Genomic DNA, 18,538 nt, shown 5'->3' with positions numbered 1-18,538 from the left:
CAGCTCGATATTAACAAGTTAATTATATTATCAGTTAACATCCTTACAAAGCCTCACAATTTTATCTTTTATTCCCAAGATGAGAGTATCCTGTATGTAATTTGGCTTTCTAGCCATTTGTTCAGTTCATCTGTTTGCTTGTTTCTTAATACAACTTGTCATTCTAATCCTTAGAAAGAAGAGAAGAATCAACTGCCTGTAGTGTTAGACACTTCATTACTCATAGACTATACTAGGTGGCTGTAGATGTAAAGGAAGACCACCTTTAAGAAAGTTATTTTGATTCCCTGGGGTAATATCATGAAAACGTCTGGGTAATGGAGTTCTGTTCAGCCATCAAAGAACTACATCCATGAACTTAAGACATGAGAAAAATGATGTTAATAAGAATGTCTACTTTCACTTGAATAAGATTTTGAAAAAGAAATGTATGTCTGGATATATACCTTGGATATCTACTGAATAACGTGGAAGATGAAATCATATGCCTTAAGCAGTATATCCCCACCTTTTGATGTTTCACAGATTACAGAGGGCCAGTGAAACCTATTTTCTAAAGAGAAAAAAAAAACAAACTTTCATGGTATGGATGAGTTTATGTGAAAAAGTGGGAAACATTTAAGATAATTTTTGAATGAGTGGATACTAAGAAAATATGTAGCTGGGCAATATACTAATTTAGCTCTCCTATGAATTTTATTTAAATTTTGTTTTGACTTGTTTGTGAAAAGCCCCATGAATATAAGTGGTATTTTTCAACTTCTCCTAGGTCAGCAGACCTTTGCAACCTCAAGGCTTAGGTTTCCTGGTCTTTAGGTGAGAAGTGAAATACATTTTTGTTCCCAAAATCTAGGCTCCTGAATGTGACTGGGGACATTTACAACATAGTATGAGAATGGAAAATTGTTCAATCTTAATAATACCGAAGACTGGGAAAGAACCAGTCTGAGCATGTCCTATAAATAGTAGAGACCTACAGTGTCTCCCAAAGATGCAGGAAATCAGTGGCTGATTAAAGAAGGTTGACACAGAAACCTCTAGATCAGCAGAGAAGATTCTTTCTAGGCAAACCTATGGTCAATGGGAGGACTTCCATGAGGGGAAGATCCATGTGTGTCAATCAGAGCAGCAGAGCTCTAGGAAGTCACTGTACCCTAGAAGGAGCCATGCTGGCCATGGAGAACCAGATACCTTTTTCTTTTATAACTGGCTAGGCTTGATTTCACCAGTGCTGTGTTCCTGATATTAACATAGAAAATCATTAATGGAGAAAATCATGAAATGTGACTGCTACTGGATTTATTTCTGATATTGGAAAGTAAAGGATTACAGGTCCTTTTAGATTTGATTGAGAAAAAAATATTACTGTGTATCATATGCTTTTTTCTAAAGCTTCACGGAATAATTAACAGCTGAGACACAAATACATAGATGCATAAATAATAAATTGCATGAAGTATTATAAGTGTTAACACAATCTAAGTTTATGGAATTATCCAGAGATGTTCTAAACTTTTTCACTTAAGCTGTGTGTACAAAGACCTTATTATAAATGGATTGTGATTCATCATCTAAGCAAAGCTGAACCTGTGGTTTCATGAAAATTGATGACCCACATCGAAGTCTATAAGACTGTGTCTATTGAAGAAAGAGACTGGGGAGAAGGAACTGTTTAAAATGCATAAAAATATTAGTCCTGACTATAAATACTGCAGGCAAATTTATGAACAAATTCACAGATGGCAAAGGCATCAGCTATAGGGAATAGGGCTTCCAAACATCCTATTCCCAACCCAGCCATTCACCACTTGAGGTAAAACAGACTATAAAATTAACTGTCAATAGTAGCACAAGAGCTATTCCCTGTGCTGGATGTGTGTGGCACAGCACTTAGACATAATACTACTTATCTTATTGTGTCAGGAGTAAAGTGCATTTCAGAGCTGTCCATGTCACACTTACTGAATTGAATAATAATTATGAATGTGACTCTAAAGAACTTTCTTTCTTGTTTGGTTTTGAAAAGTTGCCTACCTCATCGGAGCCATCTGCACAGTCAAAATCTCCATCACACCAGAACCTTGAAGAAACGCAGTCCCCATTGGCACAGAGAAAATCTTTCAGTGTGCAGGTCTGTGGCTCTGGGGACAGAAAAATAGCACCGGTTTATTCTACTATATGCAACTGCATTCTAAATTTATATGACATATAGCATGAAGTAGCACTAAGAAAAAAGAGGTTAGCCAAGCAGAACCAATATATTGTTTAAAAAAAGTGTTTCATGAAGCATCTATGGGACATACTATAATGTTTTTTCAAATTTATTTTAAAGTCATGAATAGAAAGTGGCATTATAGAAACAAATGGAAAAAAGACAATAGTTCAGGAAAAAAATCAAAGTAAAATAAAAGACATAAAAATCTACATATTACATAATAAATAATCTTTTCCAATTGTTGGAATTCTGAGTCATTTTATGTATTTAGTTTAAGTAAATAAGATATCTTACGATGCTGTACCCATGGGGCCATTTATTTATTAAGTAGTAAGTCTAGCCTTTGACTCTTGACTTCTATTTTGCATTTTAATGACTTTCTAATTCTTCAATTTTGTCTCCAGAAAATCTAGAGTTCACAAAACAAGAAGCATACATGGGGAGATACCACTGAACATGACTGGATGGGTAAGAGTGGAAGGGACAGAAGGAGGCTCTCTTTTTAAAAGCTGCCTCTTTGTTTATGCAATTGTTTGCTAATGCCCCGTATAATTTGCCTGACATTTTAGATACTTTGCCAGTTATTGATTTAATTATGCTTCACCATCTTCCCCTAGGATTTAGGCCAAAGAGTATGACTTGCTACTTGGCTTAACTCTGATATTGAGTATGTTTTATCTGGACAATGAAATAGGATTTTAGGAATTTTTTCTTTCCCACAGGTAATCGATATGATGGCTAGAGATCATCTCTTGTTTACTTTTTGTTCTCTAAATAGAACTGATATCTGACATGATGAAAAACCCCTTTTTATTTTCTCTACTCATTAACTGTATTTACAGCTGGCTCACACACAGTAACAGTCTTATCAAGGGAAGAAGGAATAACAGAAATTTAATTTAAGGAGTAGCCCTATGAAGCCTAATTTTCTGCATAAAGGTTGTGAATATTTCAGCCTGAGTTTGAATATTGCTTTACACAAACACCCGGTTTCTAGCTATAGGGTAACACCATGAACGCTTGGTATCATAAAGGCTCTTACATTTCTATATAAAGATCCCTCATGAGACCACTGGAAGAACTATGGTAATATGTATTAGCATTTTGTTCTGCTCTGGGACTTACTTTCTTCAACAGCGTGAACTTCAAGGCTATGAATAAGACAAAATGCTATTCAGTGGAATGAGAAAAAGCCACTTAGCAGGAAGACCCCTCTCATTTCTCAACACTCCTTTATTTGGTGAGCAGGACAATAGCAGTTTCTTTTTTTGTCTTTGTATTATGTTTACAAATACCACGTTTTAATATTAAAACATCTGTATTAACAGTAATATCACTATTTATAACAATAATAATCACTACCAGCTGGTGATTGCTTATTTGTTGTTAGGCACTAGGTGAAGTTAATGCTAAGTGCTTGAATTAACTCAACAATTAATTTTAAAAACTGTATAAGGTAGGTGCTATTATAGGACCCTTTTGTCAGAGAGTAAATTGAGGCACAGAGAGGATAAGGAACTTTCTCCAAATACCCTGGAGGCAGAAGAGCTACTATTGAACTTGAACCTACAGTCTGATACTAGGGCCTGTACTATTTACTGCGAGGCCATATCATTGCTCATAATACTACTGAGGAGATAATAAGTGTTCACATTTACAGAGATTACCAATAAAGCCCTGAGAAGCCAAGTTACTTGTCCAAAGCACATGGATAGTAATATCTACTTCCCTTAAAAATAAAAGAGAACCTTTTTCTCTCGTCATTCCTCCATACTGAAACTATTGCACCCTCTTGTTTGCAGACAAGCAGTTTTCTTCTTAGGGAAAAGAAATTACAGCAAAACTAATGAATTAATTAATTAAGAAGTGCTTTATTTAATAATGGAAAATAACAATCAAAATGGTTTTCATTAAAAAAATTAGAGAGTATTTTTTAAACACATTGTACTTAGATTTTTAAAAGCAGTAGAAATACTGAATTTTGTGGACTTATCTGAATAAGATTTTTTTCCTTTAAAATTCTAACTTGCCTCTATCTTAATTAAATACAAGTGTGTTCATCGTATGCCAAACAACATTGACTTCACAAACTTTGATACACTTTGCTATAGGGGAGGGCTGGATGTTGTTGATGTGAGATGATACCGTTATAAGGTTAGAAAGTATTTCAAAGCATTTGCCCAATAATTCCACAGAACACTTATTCTATAGAGACTTTGCTAACATTATTAATTATTCTGTTCTCATATGGGCTCAGAGGAACTGAGTGATTTGTTGGAAAAAGTTTTTTCAGTGCATATGAAATTCTGTGAGGCTCTATGATGCTTTTAAGAATGCCAGCAAAACCACTTCTGAATAATAATCATGAATTATTTATACATATACAAGTGTCATCAAGGAATGGGATAGCAAGTCTGTTTTTAACTCTCATCTATATGCTTCAGAATCTTCTGCTACTGGGTATCTCAAAAATAAACTCTCTCTTGAGGACAATTTAATTTGGTTATGAAAAAATGTCCTGAGGGATTATATTGTCTTACTGTTTCTTACCTTTGATCTTTTCTGGATAAAGTAAAATACCAATTTTTAGACCTTGGCATGACAGTTAACATTTTTCTTTTTAAAGAGAACAACAACTTGATTATACCTGGAAGATAATGCATTTAAAAAGAAAATTTGAGTAGGAAATTTTCTCCAGTATCTCCAAAATGTTTTTGTCACATTAACTTTCTCTGATGCTACCTATGTCCCCAGATCAAAAGTAGAAAGGGAAACCCACGAATGAATAATTAACAGGGTTTTCCAAAAATCTCATCTAAACGTACCAAATCAACAACAAAGAAGCTTTTACAGGGCATGTTTTGGAAGGCTGATCTGGATTCTATAATAATAATAAAAAAACAGGGAGTTGCAGAGAAAAGTCACTTCCTTCGATAATAAAGGAGGTAAAATGTATAGACTCAGAACTGAAAAGAGCTTTGGAAGCCATCTTACACAAAATTGAAGAAACTAAGTTTAGAAAATAAAGTGACTTTCAAAGCCATAGAGTTAGTGGCAGAGCAGAAAGGTTTCCAGACTTCAAATTCTCTTCTGAGTATATTATCATAAACCCTTGATGATAAGTTCAAAAGTTATATAAATGTGGGTGTAAGCATCTGAGGAGAATTTTTAGAATACAATTAGTATAACTGACATGCTATACAAATAATCTTCTGATATAAATTCAGTGTGAAAGTACTAGAAATTCAAATAAGGCAGACACAGCTTGTCTCTCTACAAAAACCTTAATCTGGTTGATCAAGTTATTTGGTGCCTTTAAATCTATTGGATTGGTAGTTACTTCTTAATAATGCAAAGATGTGAAATAATTTATTTTGCACATCAATTACTTAGAAGGCATACATGCCATATATATTTGTTTCTGATAAAGATGGTATAGATGCTGAGATTTGTCAGACATTTCCAAACCTTTGATACAGATGACAAAGTAACACCAATAGCAATAAAATTTTCTTGTTTTTAAGAGCCTAAATCATTGTTGGAGCAGAGTGTCCCTGCTGAACACTTAACAAGGGAAATCATCAGCAGATGATGAAGAAATGACAATGGACTAATTATCCCATATAAAGATAAAAAAGTAGAAAGCATAATAGATTTAAAACATCGCTGGCAGTTAATTGCTCCACTATGTTTCAAACTCTTCTCATATCTATGCCTGGAGTGTTTCCAACACAATTTAAAGAGTAAACTCATTATATCAGATTCATAAACAAGTAAGTCCAAAAGTGATTTTAACAATACATAGCTAATATGATAAGTGTGTCAGGCCCTGCACTAGACCCTGAGAAATAGCTCTACTCCCTACACTATCTTCAGATATTAAACAGGAACTGAGATGCATGTGATAAAGACATGAGTGGTGCAGTGGAATGCAGGAGAGTGTTGGTTGATGCAATGTGGTCACATTAAAAAAAAAGCTGCTAAAAAAAAAGCTGCTATTATTTTTTAACTCTAAGGCTAATTTACTATCTCTGTCATATTTCTCTACTTAATAATCACTAACAAGAATCCTCAAATGTGAACTAAAATGCATACCATTGACTAATGATATTTAGAAAATGTGGTAACAGTATAGTGTATTGTCATCATGTCTAGCTACTAAAATTAAATTTATATATGTGATGTGATATATATAGTCACATATATATAGTCATGATTACCATATATAAATAGTAATTTATATATGTACTAATAGTTTTATTGTAAAATATACATGAAATTATAATAGTTTCAACAGATCGTGAGAAATTGGAAATATCTTGATAGCATTTTATGTGGGAACAGATCTTTCCTAAAGCTGACTTCTCTATGACCAATCTCTTGGTGCCTCATATGGCTATACTGTATTTTTTTCTCTCTCTTCATCAACTCAGCTTCTGTCTATGTAGAACCACTGGCATTTTCAATGTCTGAACTTTCTCATTTCTTCAGGCCTATTCAGATGGTATCTTTAAACACTGCCCAATTATCCAGATCTCGCAATTCTTCCTCTTACACATCCTTACCTGTTTACCATGTTACCAGTTCTGATACTGGTCCAATGTATGCCCTCTCCCTTCCATGTCACAATTATAATATGCTTCCTTCTTGTTCATTGTCATTTGTCCCCTGCAAATTACTCAATGCTGCTATCTTAGGGCACATACTTAGAGTTAATGAGAACCAAAAGAAAACCACACATAACTTGGTATTTTACACTGCAATGCTTGATATTGCAGCCACTCTCTTGGTTTTTCTTAAGGGTTCTGTGGCTGTTGTGATTTTTCACTAAGGTTCCCCAGTGATGAGGGAAAGGCAGTGTTCCTGCTCCTTGTGTTCTTGCATGAAAGGATGACTTTTAGGAGATGCCAGCAAAATCATACTCAACCACAAAGGAAACCCCAGCAGATTAAGACACGGGTTATCTCCACCTTTCATTCTTCTTCCCCTTATTCTCCTGTTACAGCAGTAACTTAACTTCTTCACAATTTCAGCCTCCACTTGAATAAAAGGTTTTCAAAGATGTAAGTTTCCAATGTGGCCTTCTCACTCCTCCCCCTCTCCTGCTCTCAACATCCTTCAGCCATAAGGTACTTCCTCTCGGTATCCTACTGATAACTAATACTAAATGTATCCATCTGTATATTTCAGCTCTGAAATAAAGCTGAATTAAACAGAAAGGATATGCAATTGCTTCTTTTTTGTATTTGCTCTTCTCCTCCTGCCACTCTTACCTTGTTAGGTCTTTCTGTTAATCACTGGATAGTATCTGAAAACCCCCTATATCAAGTTTTTAAACTTTAAAGCTATTGATTAAAAGAATCTGGAACCTTCTAAAGACTCTTTGCAATATTTTTCACCTTCCTAAAGCATAAGATCAGTTGAGAGATCTAGATATGAAGGAATAATAAAAGGTCCCCAAATCAGAGTATTCCATAATCATAATGATCCAAAGATTTTATACATAATATACCTGATTCTTAAACATCAGTCAGATTAAGTTTAAAAAACTATTTTCAGAAAGTTGATATTTTGCAAACAGAGTGTCCAAGTGGTTTGTTAAGCCTGTGATTCTACTAATTACATACTTTCATATAACATCTTCCTATGCTTTAATGTAACAATTCTATTTCATCTCCTGTGTCTTGGGAAACCAATGCTCTTAGTCCAATGTATGAGTACACACTATTGTTATTATTAAATACTTTCTGGAAGTAGCGGAATATAAATATTTAATAAATGGAATTTGATTAATACCTTATTTTAAAACATGACTATATTGCTTTCTTTGTCTAAACAGCACTGTGAGAAAGTGCTGGTAAGAAATATATTCAGAAATTAATGCTAGAATATAAGGATGCTGTCACAATTTTACACACTGCCATACTTTTTAGAAAATAAAATTGTTGGACAATTATTGTCTTTTAAATTTATTACATAAAAAGGCAGGAGGCAGATGATGATAATAGTGTTATTCTATTTTCAGAGAAAAGCATCCTGAATACATATGGTGTTCACCACTCCAGAGAGAATAAATGATATTTCGCTGAAAGATGCTCATGGGTAAATTTGTAGTGTAAAAGGATTTGAGACGGAAATGAAATGAATACCATCCGCTAAAGAATGATATGTTTTGTACTGTCTCCACATCATTCAGCTTTTTGTATGAACTTGCATCAAGGGCTCACTTCATTGCATACTAATGGGTTGCATTAAACCTCATGATACTTTCATACCAATTCTGATAACTGTAAGAAAATAACTCCCAGTATGAGCATTTCAATAATTCTACCATTTGAGATTCAGGTCAATTTAGTCCGAATATTCTTGTCCAAATGTGAATACATGTATAAAAATGTGAGCCGCAGGACAGATAGGTTCAAATTCATACCTTAACTGAACTAAAAATTGCTATCCTGCTTATTGAATATGCTGTCAAGCTCACAATGTTCTCAAGAGAGAGTTACTTACTACAGTTTTCTTCATCTGAATTATCACTGCAGTCATTCTGGCTATCACACCGCCAGTGATCTGGAATACAGTTGTTGTTTCTACACTGGAATTCGTGAGGTCCACAAGTCTTTTTATCTGTAATAGAAAGAGCCAGAGTTTGTGCCGTTGACTTCCATGAAGACATCCCTCATAAAACCCTCACTGCCAGGCCAAATCCAGGGCATATGACATCTCCACAGACCTTAATTCAGTTACTAACTGAGCAGCATCTCTAGGAAAAGCTGAAGGCAAGTGCTAAATAAAATTCATCCTACTGTCTTGTTTTATGTTGTTATCAGTCATGCTTTCATCACTAGCGAATTACAAAGCAAGTGGTTGGCCCACCCACATAAAGTCAACACAAATCAAAAAAAATTAAAACTATGAAGAACTACATTCTCTTTAGGATACTGCCTTCCTAAGTCACCTTCTATTTCTTCTATAAGGCAACAAAAAGAAATAGTTATTAGCCAGATCCTGAGATGGTCAGCTTGCCTTTCTCCCTAAGAGTTTTTTACTCATAATCTACCTATCAACTGATCTAAATTCATAGAGTATAATAGAGCCTAACATGTACAGGCCTTGAAAATTAATAAAGTGCCATCTCACTTGAACTTTTAAACAATTCCACTGGGCACAAGGACAGGTATTAACTAGCTATTCATTTTACAAATGACAAAAGATAGAATTTAGAAGCTTGATGAATTTTTACTACCATTAAATGGCACAGTCAATATTTGTGTGTGTGTTTACTGTTGCCTTAGTGCTCTTTACAACAAATCTGCGTCCAAGTTCAACCAGAATCAGAATGCATGCAATAGGAATTTAATTAAAGTTTAGGTTATATATTTTTTTAGTTTCCATAAGAGCAATAGCTAACTGTATATGGGCTAAAGCAATGCATCTTAAACTTCAATGCACGTATACATATAAATTATTTGGAAATTTTGTAAAAGAGAAACTACAATTGAGTAGATCTGGATTTATAAGAAGCTCTCTAGGGATAACATTGTTCTTAGGTCTATGAAATATAGTGAGCAGAAGGGGTCTGAAACATAAAGATGGGATAAATTCAATAACATAACAATAATAAAATTATAAATATTAACGTACAACTTAGGACACATTCCCCTTTCATATACTTAGATCGATTCCTTATTCTCAGCTATATTAGAGATGTACAGTGAGTTTAATAACTCAGAATAGTAAAATAAATTAAGGGAGAAGGTAAGCTATATGTTGCTAGTTGCTACTTTTCCTTTAAAAGATAGATTAGATAATAGATAGATGATAGATGATAGATAGATAGATAGATAGATAGATAGATAGATAGATATTTTTACATATGTCTATATATAAAGAGCCTGCATTTCCCTTCCTCTTTCTCTCCCTTTCTTCTTTGTAGCCTACCTGCCTGCTAATGATTACTCACGCCCTATCTTGTGTCACTGTGTTGAGTGCTGTATTTTGTGATATATCCTCTTTGCCTTTGTTACACCTACATTTAGATTTTAAAGTTGGATTAACATCCACAGAAGTTCTAACATAGCATTTTGCACATTTCACTCAATAAATGTGTTAGGATGATTGGAATTTATATAATGCCCATTGAAAATATGGGGTTTGGTATTGGACTACGTAGACAGTTTCATTTTGACAGTTAAAACAAACTTATCTGAAACCACTACTCTATGTTTGTTTCAAATTACCTGTATTTCTATGTGTTGCTTGCACCATTTTAAAATATTGTTTCAAATTTTTAGAATATGAGAAAGTAAAAAAGTTCAAACTGGATCAGAAAAATTGACTATAGGACTTAGTAATACAACATTAGCCCCAAGTAAATTCCCATGGCTACAAAAGGTTCATAATTGGTACTGAGTATTGATACAGTAACTATTTTTGAGCGTTTTTTCCCCCTAAATCCTATTTGTACCTTTTTTCTATGCTTAAATATTTGTATCATATTTTGTATTTGAAAGAGATCTGCACTCATTTCTAAACAAAGACAAGTTACAGTTCATTGTGAAGATTTCCATTTGGGGCATGCAGAAACAGTAACACTGAAAGGTTAATTGCCTTATGCAAGGTCATTAAAATTTTGTGTTTCCAAATCAGTTAACTTTTGATCTATGACATTAGTTATAAAAATTACAAATACAAACTATACCACCCATGTAGACTTTGTTGTGTACTTAAAGTCTCTCCTGAGGAGATTAATGTAAGTATAAATATAAATATAATTTTAATAAGAAACTATGAACAAGGTAAAACAGCAGTTCTCAAATTGGCTACACATTAAAATCACCTGGGAAACTTAAAAATCCCTTTGCCCAGTCAATATCCTGCATCAATAAAATCAGACTCTCTGGGGTGAAACCTAGACATCAGTATTTTTATTAAAGCTAGCTGATTGATTCCAATGAGCAGCCAGGATTGAAAATTACTGGCCCAAAAAACTAATTGTAGAACAGAACATATATGACTCTGCATTATAATACTCTAGAGTAATTAGTATAAAATGCTCACAATATATAGAGTTTTCTATTAATTCAAAAATTTAAATAGCTTTCAAACAATGCAGTATTTCTTTTGGTATTATAAATATGAAGAAAACAAATGGAGTATATGAAAACTTGTTTTTTTTTTAATTTAATGTGTTTCCACATGAATTACAGATAGTACTACAAATTTAATCCCCCCCCAGAGGGACTATCAGAATGTAAAACTGTATATGGTGTATTCTGAAATACTATTAGCACTTGCATACGCATGGGCTACATCTTAAAAAAACAAAACAAAAAAAAATCTGGTGTCTGTGATGTTTTTGTGAGCCAGAATGAGGGAAGTGGACTGGGATACATAAGTGAAAGAGAAGTTTAAGTTTCTCATTATACCAAAAAAATCCAAAGGAATGTACAAACTACTGGAAGCAATATGATTTTGGTGGATACAAGGACCATATATATATATTTTAATTATATTTCTCTATATTAGCAGCAACTAGAAATGAAATTTAAAAAAGAAAACTTTTACAATGGTGTCAATAAAATAACAAATACCTAGTAATAAAACTGAAATTTGTGCAATATCTTCATACTGGAAACTATAAAACATTACCAAGAAAATTTGAATAATGCTTAAAAAATGCAACAGTATATCAGGCTCATAGTTTAGAAAACTCGAAATAGTTAACATTTTTTCCAATTAATATAAAGAATACATACAATTAACTGAAAGGTACATGAGAGAACTTTCGGGGCAGAGAGAAATGTTCTGGATCTTATTTTGGTGTTTGTTGCATGGTATATAAAATTGCAAAAACTCATGAAACTAAACATTTCAGATCTAAGCATTTAATTTTATTTTAATTACATTTTAATTAAAAATACTTCACTATTAGAATTATAAGACATTTGGAAAATCCAAATAATCATACTATGGTAAAGAATTATCCATTTCGCCCCTGAACACTCAGGTGTGTTCAGAACAGAAGGATAGTCTGAAAGAGAATTCTGTTAAAAACAAACAAACAAAAACAAAACAAAACTAAACTCAAAATTTAAATGTTCCACACTAAGTATAAGCAATAGCATGTATATCCAACATACATATAACACATTTCTCCAGAGATGTCTTTATTTGGCACTTGAAAGTACCATATATTCATTCTGTCCTACCCACTTGTAGTATCAGTTTATAATTATCTGTCTTCATGTTTGGGGTAATGATTTCAGTAGCAATAAGATCACTGGATTGCCTGAGACATAAAATGTACTTTGTTATCATCTGATATCTCTCTGACCCAAAAGTACAGTTAGCTTTGCCCCCCGTCCCCCAAAAGCATACTTTTTGAAAATTTTAGATGGAATTCAAAAAATACAAATAAACCAGTATTTTCTTTTGGATTTCAACTACAATTATGTAACTTAGAATATAGAATATAAACAATACTGTTGTCAAAAATTGCAACCTTTTTGGAGGTGCCAAAGGTTTCATTTTAATCTGTGAATTAAATGATGCTTCAGGGTGTCTGTATCACTTTTTTTTTCTCTTGAAAACATCCTAAAAAAATGTATGCCATGAAAATGCTTCCAGTAATGTTTAGTAGTGAAAATATGTATAGGCCTTATGTATAGGTATACATTATAGGTATATGTAGGCTTTTCATATATAACACATTTATTTTTTCTGGTTAGCTCTGCAGCATAGGACAAAATAACACAGAAAATATTCCTCAATGAATATGTGAAATGATGCAAAAATGAGGCAATAGTCATCATTTATAACATGTACATATAGAGATATTTTTATTATTATTCTTTTTATTATTATTATTATTATTATTTTTAGAGAGAGCATGTGCATGAGTCGGGGGAGAGGGATAGAGGGAGAGAGAGAGAATATTAAGGAGCCTCCATGTCCAGTGCAGAGAACAATGTAGGGCTCAGTCTCACAACCCCAGCGTCATGACCTGAGCTGATATCAAGAGTTGGACCATTAACTGACTATGCCACCCAGGTGCCCCTGTGTATTAAATATTCTAAAAAAATAATATTTTAATGACTCTAAATAGATACCTAACCAAATTGAAACTATACACTCTTTCACTAGTAATATTTTATTACTGCTTTAGAAAATAGAATGTCACTTGTAAATTTGCCATGTGTTTTATTTAACTGCTGATCAGATGAAAATGGCTTAGAAAATTTTACATCTTGAGGTATAGGCTATCAATTTGAAAACATGATGTATAAAATAATTTTAGAGAAAAGTTAGTAAGAAGACATTAGCTTGTGATTTAAGAAATGTTGGTATTCCTTGGCCTTGAAAAAAAGAAAAAAAAGAAAAGGACTGCGGGGTTTCTGTTGTTCTCACTAACTCAATATTTTAAAAAAAGAAAAAAGAAAAAAAAAGATTTTATAGCTTAAACCTGATAGACAATTTTTCTTCTTTAAAATTAAATATACAGAGGAGGGAAATGCAAGGATTGTATGGTGGCTAGACAACATCCTCAGGAACGCAGATTTTTATCAATTTACTTCACCATCTTAACTAATGGCTTCCATTGTTCTTAGTCACTCGTGGCCTGGGATGACTACTAGCGCTTGGGTCTTCACCTTGAAGGCCTGAAGAAGGAAGGGCAAAAAGCAACGAAGAGGACAGCCTGAGTGGCTCAGCAAAGTAAAGTATTGGACTCTTGATTTCAACTTAGGTCATGATCTCAGGGTCGTTAGATCAAGGCCCACAGTAGGCTCTGCACTGAATGTGGAGCCTGTTTAAGATTCTCTCTCACCTTCTCCCTCTGCCTGTCCCCACCTCACTTCCCCCACACCTGCCTGCGTTGTATCCATACTCTCTCTCTCTCAAGGAAACAACAACAACAACAACAACAACAAAAACAAAACAAAAGAAGAAGCTTTTCTACTTTGAGAAAAACAACAAAACCCCCTTAAACAGTCTTCCTGAAAGTCCTGTATAACACCCCTGTTTATATTCAATGGGATAAACTTAGTCATGTGTTAAAAAGTCATTATAAAGGGAGATGGGAAATGTGATGACTTATTCTGAATAGCAATGTGTCAACCTAAGAGACACAGTTCTGTTTCTGAGGAGAAAATAAAAACTTGATACAGAAATAGGTATTAGGAGTCTCTGATAAAAACCTAACAAGCCAGTTAAATTCACTGGAGATTTCCATGGCTCCTGGAAGAGAATATTTATTTCCTTTCGAGATGACAAGTACTAGAGCCTCACGTTGCCATGGGTCATTTAAAAAATCACATAGGAAGCACCATTCACAGAAGACACCAAAAAAGTAAGGAACAGCTTAGGAACAGAGAAAAAGATGATAGGGCTCTTGTGACTCTACATAAATACCTGCATCCAAATTGTTCCTGAAGTCAACTCCATCCATTCCTTGGTAAAATTTATTTTGCCATCGGTTTGCACAGGGTTTCTGTCATTTACAGACAAGAATCCTAATGCAAACATTATTTTATTGCTTAAAAATAAGAGGGACTTCTATTAATGTTCTTATCTGTATGTGCTGATTTACATAATTCCTAGGCTATTTCATAGGTTTATAATTACCTGGGAAATGCAATCTCTTTCCAGGAGAAGCCTCAGAATTAGTCTCTATTTAAAAGTAATTTGCAAATCCAGGCTTCCATGAAGATAGGAGATGGTACAAACACTTTTTTTTTTTAAGCATATTCTCTATGTGACATATGCTATTACAGCCTCTAGTGATATTATCTGGAAAGCTGCAGGTTGCCTTGCATTGTGAAGTGTTTGGTGGATCTGAAAATTAATTTCATGTTACTTCTCATCAATCAGGGTAATATTCCTCAATGAACACTTACATGCACAGCCTGTTCTTCTAGGAAAAGTGGAAAGAATATGTGGATGCACCAGTGGTTGAGAATAACAATGCCAGCTGTGGCTTGTCCCAGTGGGATCCTACTACTTCTGTCTCACTGTTGAATTTTTTATTTATTTTTTAACTTTTACATTATTCTTCTAGGTAGAGAAGAGAAAGGCTTATAAAGTAAAACAAACTACCAATGACATATTTTCTTTATAAAGAGGTGAATCTATAATAAGTTAGCTCTCTGGAAGCTCCAATAATGACATTTTATAAATTGCATGTCAATGTAATACAATTTTCAGTGGAAATTTTTTGAATTCACATTATGCAGTTTTAGAAAGTGTCATATTACATCCTGTAATGCCATATATTGCACTTGACAAGAATTTGTGATTTTTTTTTCTTATTTAGAAATTTGTCTTGTAACTTTATGGCTGTGAACTGGGGGGAAGTAGTTATTATTTCCTCTTTGCCAACACACTGTACATCATCTGCCAAACCCCTTCTATTCCATTTATCATTCTCTTTGCAACAGCCTGTTGCCTTGACAGCTTGAATGGTAATATTGTACAATCAAATTTGCATTTGTGAATCTCGGTTGAAGAGGAACCCTGATCTCCATAATACGAAGATGTAGGTAGCGCAGAGTCATTCTTGACTCTCCATTACAGATTTTGGTAGTCATGTCTTAGCAATTCTACTAGTGCTCCCTCATCTAGCTGACAGAAAAACAAGCTTCTTCCTTTTTCTAAATATTGATTCTATTTTATTTTAAAAGCAAAGGAAAGGCAACTTGAGGCAAATAAAAAGTCTACCAAAATATTTGTAAATATGCCTTGGATTGCATCCGTCTAGTTGGTCTGACCCTGTTAAATCAGAGTCACCAGACAATTGTTCAAACCACTTTACGTTTTTGGATGAACATCAAACTCTGATTTGGTGGAAGATAGTGAGGCAGAGTGAAAAGAACCTGGGCACTGAAGTCAGAATGTGATTTGAATCCTAATTCTGTCTCCTACTCATGCCGCTATTTATTTTTTTTAATAATAAATTTATTGTTTATTGGCGTTCAATTTGCCAACATACAGAATAACACCCAGTGCTCATCCCGTCAAGTGCCCCCCTCAGTGCCCGTCACCCATTCACCTCCACCCCCTGCCCTCCTCCCCTTCCACCACCCCTAGTTCCTTTCCCAGAGTTAGGAGAGTTCATGTTCTGTCTCCCTTTCTGATATTTCCTACCCATTTCTTCTCCGTTCCCTTCTATTCCCTTTCACTATCATTTATATTCCCCAAATGAATGAGACCATATAATGTTTGTCCTTCTCTGATTGACTTATTTCACTCAGCATAATACCCTCCAGTTCCATGCCGCAATTTAAAGTCATTATTTGGGATGCCTGGGTGGCTCAGCAATTGAGCCTCTGCCTTTGGCTCCAGGGATTGATCGTCAGGCTTCCTGCATGGAGCCTGCTTCTCCCTCTGCCTGTGTCCCTGCCTCTCTCTGTGTGTGTGTGTGTGTGTGTGTGTCTCTCTCTCTCGTGAATAAATAAAGTCATTATTTATCTTCCTTTGACTTCAATTTCCCGAAGGCTAAGAATTAAAGTGAAATACACTGTACTGAAATGAACACCTGGCTTAATGAAGAGTTACTAGTGATCATTAAGTAATAGTAATAATTAAGTAACTTGTTATTTAAATAGTAATAATAGTAAATAAATTAGAAAAATTGTATGTAAAAATAAGCAAATAATAAATAAAAACAGTAGATGCAGATTTCAATATCAACTTTATCATCAATAAGCAATGTGAATTTAGGAGGAAAAAATGGTATTTATTTAAAAGGCTGCCATGTTTCAGACACTGCTTTTGGCCTTATAATGTTATTATTTTAAGTGAATAGATGATTTTACTGTAACTTTATGAGGCATCCTATTTATTTTATAAGCAATATACCATGTATTGGTAACTTGCTCAAAGTCACATGTAAGTATTAGAGTCACATAGGACACCTAAATCCTGTGGGAAATCACATTCTCAATCTGCACATTTGAAAGATTATGAGACACCTGAGGTCTTTTAAACAAAACTGTGCTTTAACTTTATTATCTGCATATATGTTTAATTATCAGATCTATAAATATTTTTAGCTTGTGTCATTCTTATTTCTTGGGAAATAATATTTTTCTTAATTATATAATTGACTCATACCATACTTCTCTATGGAAATGTAAGACTTTAACACAGAGAAATAGAAACAAATAGATCATAGCCACAGAACATAAACTCTGTTATATTTTTCTGACTACAAAAATAAAATATTGTACACTGTATATTTCACTAAAAATTACATAGAAATAATTTCTCTAAGTCATTAAAAATTCTTATAAATGCCACTTCTACAGCTGTATAATATTTATCTTGTGGATATAGTGTAGTAGGAAATACTTAGCTTAACTAAATAGTTCTCTAGAGTTTGGCATTCCATGTTTTACTTTTTTTTTCCAATTTGAAAGAGGAAGATAATATTTGCAACAAAAACACTTTTACGGTTATGTATGTGGATACACGTTTCAAAAGAGCCTTTGTTAGTGATAGTCACGTCATTTTACACTTGATAATCTTTATATTTTTATCTTGTCCCTAGTATACATTCTAATAGTTCCTTGTACAGGAACTAGCATTCTTAGGTTGAATGTGACATGTGTGTTGGTTACTTAACAAAGTGACATATTCTTTCTGTTTGATATTCTTTCTCCCATATAATGTATTTATAAATGTCTCATTCATGATTAGAGTTTTGTGATTATATCAATCAGTAATTATGAACATAAAACTACTTTTTAGTGTAAAATAGTTAGCGAACCTTTTTTGGTATTATAGATTCAGGTGGGAGATGAAGAAAGAGGGCAACTGAGAGAATATTTCATTTACTTACAAACATACAATTAGATATACATCACTAAATAAATATCTAGGGTGAGGTGAGAGGTATCTGTCTCATAAAACCAAGTCAAAAGGATACATGCATACACACACACCCCTTCAGGTAGTATGTGGATACCAGCTATAAATGCATACAAAGGATACTGCTATTTATCTCTGAAACCACACATGTGTGTGCACACGCATGCGTGGGCATGCTTGCATGTGTGCATACTTACCTTAGAATAAGAGAGAGTATAAGAGAAAGCTAGCTATAGGTCAGTTCTGACAAAAATTAGGATTTTTTTGTGGTTACGTTTGTCATTGAATATTAAACTGTGTGTCCATTTGAAACCTCGGAGAATTGATACCAAAACTGAAGAAAGCTTTTTCCTTGTTATTATTTTGTTACTAGATTCGTCTCTGCAGAAGAATATTTCCAACTACCAATTATAATGAATGGAGTATCTTTGTTGTGGTATTGTGTATGGAGGAACA

At 33.8% G+C, this 18,538-nt stretch overlaps 1 protein-coding gene across 1 annotated transcript in view; it reads right to left on the bottom strand.

Annotated features, from left to right (window-relative positions):
• The window catches only part of LOC129514645 (low-density lipoprotein receptor-related protein 1B), a 1,831,349-nt gene that overhangs the window by 134,716 nt on the left and 1,678,095 nt on the right, over positions 1–18,538 (bottom strand). Inside the window, exons 67-68 of the mRNA XM_055333402.1 lie at positions 8,726–8,842; positions 2,035–2,141 (exon numbers count right to left, since the gene is read on the bottom strand). Coding sequence (XP_055189377.1) covers positions 2,035–2,141; positions 8,726–8,842 — 224 coding nt within the window. The remainder of the gene's footprint in view (positions 1–2,034; positions 2,142–8,725; positions 8,843–18,538) is intronic.

Source organism: Nyctereutes procyonoides, unplaced genomic scaffold (assembly GCF_905146905.1).
Source record: "Nyctereutes procyonoides isolate TBG_1078 unplaced genomic scaffold, NYPRO_anot_genome, whole genome shotgun sequence".
NCBI lineage: Eukaryota > Metazoa > Chordata > Mammalia > Carnivora > Canidae > Nyctereutes > Nyctereutes procyonoides.
The sequence above is the reverse complement of the archived record's forward strand: the minus strand, read 5'-3'. Positions and strand labels throughout refer to the sequence as shown.